Source organism: Theobroma umbraticum, unplaced genomic scaffold, assembly GCF_002168275.2.
Source record: "Theobroma umbraticum cultivar Fairchild unplaced genomic scaffold, ASM216827v3 scaffold_51.0, whole genome shotgun sequence".
NCBI classification, from domain to species: Eukaryota; Viridiplantae; Streptophyta; class Magnoliopsida; order Malvales; family Malvaceae; genus Theobroma; species Theobroma umbraticum.
The window spans coordinates 7,586,428-7,595,966 of NW_018397260.1; the positions used below are offsets into that span (position 1 = coordinate 7,586,428).

The window sequence follows — 9,539 nt, forward strand, 5'->3', positions numbered from 1 at the left end:
TTAGTCAGGCCCTCCTGGGGTTCTCATAGCAATGAAAATCATGCCAGCTGGTCACCTGAATGGGGGAACGAATTTCCAGGTTTGTGTTTAATAGTCTGTTACATTAAATATATTCTTCATTCTTTACTTTTTAAAGTAAACTTTAGTTTGGTACATATTTTTTATGCATATGGAGCTAATTTTCTCTCACTTTGCAGCTTCTGTTGTGGAGGCTGTGATGAAGTACGGGAAGAAACTTTTTCCAGTAGATGAGAACAGGCGTGACACCTACAACCCTTCATCGACTTGCGAACTTGAGCAGCCTATCTTTTTCACCTTGGATGAAGAATTAAAGCAACTTATTCCGGTGTGTTTTGTGTGTGTTTATGTGCAATTATTGCCATTAATGCATTAGTTAAACGATTACATTAATATCAAGAGTTATATAGATGGAATGTCTGATCAACCTTAAATTCGTCAAGTATGAATAAAAGAATCCTAATATTTCTTTTGTGAATAATAAATTGTATAAGGAATTCTGGTGCAAGAATAACTAGATTTGTGCTGGTAAATTTGACCCTGTTTTATGTTTTATATATAAAGCCAAAATGGTTTTGAACATTCTAAGATATCATATTGATTGTAAAGAAAAGAAAAGAAAAAAAATCAGGATAATTGCGTAATGATAGCTAACAATCAGGATCACATGGGTAGAATAGATTACTTGATACCTTGTATAATCATGGCAATCTCACTGACTAATGGTTTTTATCTCCTCAATTTTATTTTCTTGGTTAACTTCTTTATCAATTACAAAATTTACCCTTTGATAACCTTTTCCTTTCCCCTTTTCCAATGTGTATCAGGTTGGTCTGAGTGTAGAAAATGGTTATGCTACAAGCTTGGCACGTTTTGCTGCATATCTTGGACCTGTTCTTTGGAAAATTGCTTCAAAGAAAATTGAAAGTGTTTTGCCTAGTGGACTGAAGTTTGGTCCTGGATGGGTTGGAGAAAACAGGACAGCAGAGCAGCCACAACTTTCTTTTTCTGAAAAGCAGAAATCTTCAAATTCTCTTTCTGTTCACCATTTTAGCAGGCCTTTTTCTCCTCCAGCTACTTGTGGTTCAAACTCTATTGCTGGAAGTAGATTTCCTTTGCAAGGTAGAGAAGACACAGAAACTGTCAGAGGACTAAGTTCGCAAAATGACTTCACTTCACTTTGTAGCGAAGTTGGTGACATTAAGTCTGCACCTCCTCATCAGTTTCAGCAGAGACCTTTACTGCACTTGGGTATTAATGGTTCTATTGGTGGATTCGGGATTGGTTATCCTTCTCAAATGGGATTGGTAACACAGTCTGACAAAACACATGGCATGGTTTTGGGTAGCAGCTCCGCCATGTGCCCGATGCCTGCAAGTGATTTTCTTTCAAACGAGGCTAAGTTTGCTGGTAGTTCAAGTACTTTACGTTCTGGAAATACAATGGCTGTAGGCCCTGACCTGGCCTCACTTACGGCAACTAATGATGGGCTTGTGCGGAAATCCTCTAATAAACAAGGTTTCCTTCCATTTACCCCGGATCTTAATGTGATATTCCTGGCACCAGGTTCACCCAGTTCTAGTGTACCAGATGGTTCACCCCAGCACCCAGATTTGGCATTGCAACTCTGATAATTGGCAGCATTATTTCCATATGATTTGACATAACGTAATTTGGTGCCCTTTATTTTATCGAATATAATTTTTAAATTCAAACAAAAAAAAAAACCGTAAAATTTAGTTTAAACTTGAGGGAATGATTTAAAAGCAAAACAGTCGTGGACGTTGAAAGCACCATCGTTAATGCCCAATCTGGAGGTCTTGCGGTTGCATCCGTCCATGTCTTCCGTTCCAATTCCAATGCAAAATAAATGCTACCCAAATTGAAAAGCCTGATGGAACATCAATTCTTTGCTCAGCTTTTGGTTAGCCTTCAACTCGTAATCTCATTCCAATTTTCCCCCAAAGACATGACTCCCTCGAGCATGATTAATAACGTTATCATCATCCACCGTCTTGATATGGTGGAAAAAGACCTCCACATTTCTCATTTTCCAATCACTTGGGTCAATAATTTGCAGGTCACTTCTTTCTAATCACATTGAGAATAACATCGGGGAGTGGCTTATCATGCTTTATAAACTAAGTTAAATTGAAATTAATTTGCAGCACAGGAAACCAAACAACGCCTTCCCGTTTTTTATCCTAGATTTCAATGATTTCTAATACAAATTTTTCGATTCAAGGTAAGATTAATCTTCCATCTCCAATACACTCAATTTCTTTTTGAGATGTCACAAAATGAATTTTTCTTTCTAAATACTTCATTTTTTTAAAATTTTTGTCAAATTAAAAAATATTGAATATGTATATAATATAAAAAAAAATTAAATTTTAACATAAAACGTATCAAACTTAAAATTTTTATGTCAATTGAAAATCAACACTCATCAAGAGTTTTCCCCTTTCCACCATCATTAAATCATGCTCAATTGATGAGCTTAATCCAATGGGGATGCAGTATCAATCAAGCCAGATTCTTTGCATACAATTAATTAACTATGAAATGAAAGCAAGTACACATCCTCAAGAAAAGAAATTCTTTTGATCTGTTCGGGTCAATCAGAAAAGTAAGAGAATCAAAGTGCCTATCTGTCCCCAAAAAGGGGGAAAAAAATTCCTTTCTCTGATCTTATTGTTACCTTGAAAGGAATAAAAAATTGAGTTCAAAAAAAAAAAACCACCTTGGCTTAAGTCTCAAACTATTAACATCAATTTTACACTGTTTGTCACCCCTCCCTCCCAACCAAATCTACGCCAAAAAGGAAGAAAATTTTGAATCTACTGCTATGGCTGTGTGGCTGTCTCTATCACCATGGCTCTGCATTGTTCATCTTTGCCATGCCATCTTTAACCCCTCGGGCGTTTGAGAAGTGAACCATCTTTGGGTCAAAAGCTTTAACCTTTCATCTTTCACATCACAGAACATATTTTCCCAGTTTTCTGGTTTGATGGGCTGGAACCCTAACCCCGGGGTCCGGTCCTTGGAGTTTGGATTCACCCCTGTCCTCCAATCCGCAACGAAAGCTGAAACCCTTCGTCGAAACTTGGTCATGAATTCAGGCCAAGCTTGGTACTTGTAATGGTTCACCGCGGCCACGTCCAGTGGCAAGTCTTGCCAGCTGTAGTAACTGTTGTTCAAACCGAAGTGATGGATGACGTTAAGCAACGAATAATCAATGGCGTCTAACAGAACTATCGATTTGTGCCGTTGCTCGACTCGTCTACGACAGTTGTAACCTTGTATCACCCCTTCCGCCGGATGCTCCTTTTGTTCCGACGGTCCGAAATCGTTGCACTTGATCGAAACTTGTCCGATCGGTCGGTTGGTTGACGATCGCAACAGAGATGGAAGCATGGCTTTGGATGGTTGAGAAGAATTTTTAAGCCACGACGGTGAAAATATAAACTCATCGACATCGACATACATCATCCACGTGCATGAATCTTTACCGTAAACCGTGCTGTGAGAGAATCCCGCTTCTTGAGTCTTCGGCCATACCCAGAAAATCCTTTCGATGTTATAATCTTCTTCGTTAAGCTCCTTTATCACCCTCTTTAGATCATCATCGCTTTCGTTATCGTATAAGAAGAACTTGTCGACACCAATCTTGGAATGGTACATCACCCATTCTCTCAAGAACTTCGCCACGTTGTAAACCATCGTGGTGGCGCACAAGAGCGATTTCGGCTTTGGGTTTGCCGGCGTCCGCCTGGAACTAGGACTGTAATATGCAACCGAAGGGATGACTACCTTTTGTCTGTTGATTTCGAGGGACACTTTGATTCTTTCGGCTGTTGAGATAGGAATATTTACCGCCGTTAAATTCGGATGTTGGCACCTGAACACCTCCTGCATTGAGCTGGTAACAGGGGTTTTAACGGCGCTGTTTTCGTCGTTACCGAACACGCAACTGAATTCCTCAGGAGGCCTGTTGATACCCTGACGGTTGTTAACGCCTTTGACGAACAGAATCACGTCGGTCTCAGTAGAGAACGACTCGTAAACCAAGAAGCCCCAACGTGGCATCACCGGCGCCGGAGTGATAACTGCTGATTCCTTCTCTGGCGAAGTCGTCAGCACAGGCTGGTGAAACGGCTGGCGTCTGCGGTTTCCCTTAGGAAGAATGCACTTGAACGCCGTCGCATTACTGAAAGGTAAGACCCCGGAGAAATTGGCTGGAGAAGCCTCGCCGTTGGGGAAAAGGCAATACAAACTGTCCCCTGAAGGTGAGGTCAGCGGGGTGCTTGGCGAGACGAGGACGAGGACCTCCCAGTTAGGCAAAAGAACCGAAGCCGAATCGACGGGTCCTTGAATGGAGGACACGCGTCGAGTCCGGTGAGTGAGCTCCTTGATTTCTTCTCTGATGACATGGTTGTAAGAACCCGGGTCCATGAGTGAGGCGGTGAGGTTTTTGGGATGAAACCGGAGCTCCGTAAGGGAATGGGATATGGCATCGCGGGAGAGATGGAGAGAATAGAAAGCGGAGAGAAGAACGCAAAGGAAAACAAGAAGGAGGGTTGTGGGTGCTTTGCGGCGCATGTTTTCGCTCAAGCTGGAACTGAAACTTAAAGGGAAAGAAAGTAAACAAAGGGAAGGGGAGGAAGGGGATTTCTTTATAGGAAAACTCATCGGTTATTTTCAGTTTGTGTTTTGTCCCAAAAAAGGAACAACAACAATTTGGAGCATACCTGTATGTGGAACGTTTCAGCTGTCAACAGCAAATTAAAGCTTCGGTAGCGCTCACCTCCTCCAATATACGGAAACAGAGCTGTGAATCTCTGATTCATTTACCATGAATGGAATCGAAACAGGAAGAATATCAATGGTATTTTGATCAACTATGGTTCAGAGCTTGAAACTGGGGACGACGGACTTTTGATCAACTCTTTCCCTTCACTTGTTCTTCAAGTCCGCGTATATTTCCACCAAGGCTACTTTGTTGGAAGGAAAGTCCCGATTTTAAAGGTTTTTTAGATATTGAAAGATACTCCTAAGAGAACTGAGATTTCTAACTTGTTACGGGATTCTTCTTTGATTGTGCAGTTTGAATTTTTCCATGCAAGTTAATTACTGGGTTGGCTCCGTATTTCATTAATTACCGTCAAACTTGGTTTAATGACTCAGTAAATTGCTCATGTAATTTGTGGAAACTTGTTTCCAAGAGAACTAAACAGTCAACTATTACAGTAAAACAGGTTGCCATAGGTAAATTAAGGAGCAGAAGATGGGACTGAGTGAGTAAAATCCGTGTTATCGCGACAATATTACCAATATCTCCCATGGCCAATTGAGTTAACTTTGCTCGTGTTATTAGGTCAGTGATTTTCTGAATTTCTTTAATTTATAATTCAATATTTAACTGAGGGGAAAAGGCTTCAAAATTGTTATTCACAAAATAAGCTTGCCCAAATCCCAATATTCACTACAAAAATCTTTTTTTTTTTTGGTTAACTAGTTAAATTAATTTTGTCTTAAAGGATGCTCAATCTAAACTAATTAATTACCTATTTTATATGAAATTTACTTGTACTATGATGTTATCATATTATATTAATATTAACATTCTAACAAGTGTTTTTTCAGACACAAAAATAAATCTACAGACTAACAAATGCAACTTTTTCCAGACAAAAATGGAGAGATCTCGAAATTAATAAAAAAAGAAAAACAATCACAGCACATTGTTAGTAATAAACCAACTATATCAATCATGTGTTATCATTATTCTTTCCTTAATCAAAAAATCTTTCCTTTTTTCCTTTTTTTTTTAAATGATCATAATCAATTAGCCACTTAATCATCAAACCATCTTGGGTTACAACTAGCTTATGTCTACTAAAATATTCTGATTTGAACTTATAATCAAGTGAAATTTGGACAAAAATTTTTAAATTTGGCATGGTCGGTGATAAGGAAAAGAATTAAATAAAATACTTATATAAGGGAAAAAAATTAGCTGAATTTAAGATTGTATAATTGTTTCCTTTTCTTGAAATGATAATTAACTCTTAAATGCAAATTCTTTTTTCTTAATTTAGCAATAATACAAATTGAGGATTGAGAAGAGAAGCGAAGGGCACGGCTTTACAGCTACAAACATCTCATGCACTTTCGTAAGCCAAGGTTGTACTTCAATTGCACACAAAGTTGCATTCTTTGCTCTCGATTCTCCCAACTTTATGGCCCCCCATTGCACATTTTTCTCTGTTTGCCAATTTATTATATCCTTTGATTGCTTCAAAAGTTAACTCACGTGTTTCCCCTTTTTTCCCCTCAATTTGTTTTTTTTTAATTAAGCAATTATTTGTTTTTAATTAACCAAACCAAAGCCATGAATCAATATCAATAGGAGTCTAGACAAATAAACTATAGAATGCGTGTATTAAGTATTCACCATCGGTTCATAATACTAATCGATGGGACATAGATAAAATATATATATATATATATTGAAATATGGAAGTTAGGTCATATTTATTATTAATTAACTATATTGCTCTATATCTAGAATTTATAGTATATTATATATTTCCAAAAAGAAAGAAAAAATATATTATATCCGTCCCTTTTTTAAATTTATTTTTTTTTAAGATATCCAAAGTGAAGTTTTTTTTTTCTTTTTTAAACGCCTAATTCTTACTTTTTCTATTCTACAAATTTATTTTTCATGTTTTTTTCATATTATCATATATTAAACACCTATATTATAACAAATTTTAAATTTTAATGTAAAATCTAGTAAATGTTTAATGAGTAATTTTAATAATATAAAATACTAATATATATATATATATATATATATATATAAGTTGAAGTTAGGTATCTGTTGAATAACAAATGTTTAACGAGTAAAGGAAATGCAGTTCACATTCTTTTCAATATAATTAGATTTATATCTTCTGATTGATTGATTTATAAGTAAATTATTGAATGCATTTGAATATTTAATTTAGTGATTAGTGTATTATTTTTTTATTTAAAGTAAAATTTAAATTTCTCTTCACTTAATTATAAATAAATAATTGGATCACACGTAGGTAGACCCAGCCAAAGAAAAATCATGCAAATAATTATAAGAGCAAATAAAAACTAATTTTTGCAGTTGGCTAACATGCCGCAATCAGCCAACGTGCTGATCTCAAAGCTAAGACGTCGATGTCATCAAGTTAATGAAGCACGCATACTTGCATATAATGTAAATTTTGTCCAACAGACATGAGTAACATTTAGGCCATGTATTCAGGTACCGGAAAGGGCAAAGGGAGAATAAAATATTAAGAATGTTAAAGTGGATTACCACCTTATCAGATTTAATTAAATAAAATTAAAATATTTTATAATCGAGTTCAAATAAGATAACAATTATCTGTCATGAGTTCAAATAATAATTATTTACTTGAATTATATCATATTCGATTTTAAATATTTTTAAAAGTATTAATAATCAAATTCAAATATTAAGAGTTGATTTTTAATCAAATTTAAATAAAAAATAAAATATTTCAATTTTAATAAGAATCGAATTCAAATACTTAAGAACTAACGGACTCCTAACTTAAACTGAAGTTAAAATAACAAAGGCAATCAATTTGTATGGGCTTAGCAGCCGTAGTTGAAGGAAGTATCTAACTGAAAGCGTATATGGCCTTCAGTCTAGCCAGTGGCCCAAACAAATCCTGGACTAAACTTTAATTGGAACCAAAGACACACAGAATCCAGACCCAATGAAAGTTGGGCCTTTCGTTTTGGAGAGAAAGAAACGTTGGGGCCTTTCATAGCTTATGTTTTGCACAGCAGAAAGAAAATTCCTCCACGTATTATTTCGAAACATTGCTAGCATTAATTCTCGGAGGCCAAACATAAATTACGATGATAAAAAATAAAATAAAATTGAAGAGTGTGGATCAGGGTGTCATAGATTCAGCTTTCCGCACGCTCTCGGGAGCTTGGTCAAGATACAGCTACGCCTTTTTTTTTTTCCTGTGTTCATACAAGTGAATGGAAAATAGTTGACGAAATCCATTTCCCACTGTTCTTTGTTCCACAAGTCAATGGCTCGGACTTTGGAGAGTTTTTTTTTTTTTTGATTTTTTAAATTTTATTTATTAAATTCCCCTCTCTTTTACTCTTTTTTTTTCAATGAATTAATTATTTTTTCTCAAAGGAAAAAAATTCCATTAATTAATGATACTAAATAGGAGTGAATTGTGAATTGGATCTGAAGAAGTAGTAATCCAAAACATCCTTTTAAAAAAAAGAGAAAAAAATAACAAAAAAGGAAAAATATGAGAGTTTGCGTGAGATTGGATTTGGAGCTGAATGCATGGAGAGATTTTGTCTCATTTAGAAACACCACATGATGCACTTTTTTTTTCTAACACAAGTTTTCGAGTTTGCCCAGTTCCTAAACAAACTCACACATGACACACCCAAAGACCAAAACAAGACAGGGACAATCTCCCTGTTCCCGAAACCCCACATAATGCTCCGGTTTCATTTGTCCCAAATTTTGTCGTGTTTTGCGGTCAAAACGCTCCCAAAATAAACTAGTACTAAATGATCATCATCTGTTGACTAATTAATAACTAAAACCGGATTAAAGTGCATAAGACAAAGGAGGTCAGCCCGTCACGCGGGATTCAAAATGGGGCCCCGGTGATTGAACGAATCAAGGGCCGTTTCCCTAATTGCCAAGCGCGTTGCGTCGGGTCCCATCACGGACAATTAACTGTAATTAGAGTTTTAGTTGAATTCCATCCAAATCGAAATAATCGATTAAAATCGAAATAATTGATGAATCGATTGAATTAATTGATACGATTCAGTTATTTTATTTCAATTTTAAATTAGTTAAGTGTATAATTGATTAAAGCTGTTTAATTAATTGATTCGATTCATTATTTTGATTTTAATTTTAACTTAATTAAAAGTATAACTTTTTTTATTCACATAATCTAATTTTTATATTTAAAATTTTTAATTGATTGATCGAATTGATCAAAATATTTTTAAATATGTTATATATATATTTTAATATATTTAACAATAATATCATTGTGAAATTGAAAATTATAGAATAAAGTGAGAAAAAATACTAATAATATGAATATAATTCTATTTCTAGTATTTGAATTTTTAAAATATATTTTAATGGATTAAATTATTTTTATAAAAATTTAATTAATTCATCTTCAAACTAATTAATGGACACGTGACAACTTCATTGCCAGTGTCAGAAGCCGTAATAAGGGGAGGGGAGGAAGGGCAAAACGGTAAAGTTGGGCCACCGAGAGCGCAACGTTTAAATAAGGCAAGAGGAGGAGAAGCGAAAAGAGGGAGCAGATGGAGAGAGCGAGCGAGAGAGAGAGAGAGTGAGGAGGATGGAGAGCGACCTGCAACAATCATGCACCAACATTAATGCAAAGAAAAATCCATAAAAACAGAAACAAAACAGGCCC

The 9,539-nt window shown here is 35.6% G+C and overlaps 2 protein-coding genes across 2 annotated transcripts in view; one reads left to right on the forward strand and one right to left on the reverse strand.

Annotated features, from left to right (window-relative positions):
- The window catches only part of LOC110417133 (uncharacterized), a 10,467-nt gene extending 8,728 nt beyond the window's left edge, over nt 1-1,739 (forward strand). The window contains 3 exon segments of the mRNA XM_021429363.2: nt 1-79; nt 198-346; nt 846-1,739. The exon segment at nt 1-79 is cut by the window's left edge and continues 59 nt beyond it. Coding sequence (XP_021285038.2) covers nt 1-79; nt 198-346; nt 846-1,649 — 1,032 coding nt within the window. The 3' untranslated portion in view covers nt 1,650-1,739.
- Nucleotides 1,740-2,791: 1,052 nt separating this feature from the next.
- Nucleotides 2,792-5,024, reverse strand: LOC110417134 (glycosyltransferase family protein (DUF23)). Its single transcript, XM_021429364.1, has one exon. The coding sequence runs from the start codon at nt 4,708-4,710 to the stop codon at nt 2,908-2,910; it is 1,803 nt and encodes a 600-aa protein (XP_021285039.1). The 5' UTR covers nt 4,711-5,024; the 3' UTR covers nt 2,792-2,907.
- Between the last annotated feature and the right edge of the window lie 4,515 nt (nt 5,025-9,539).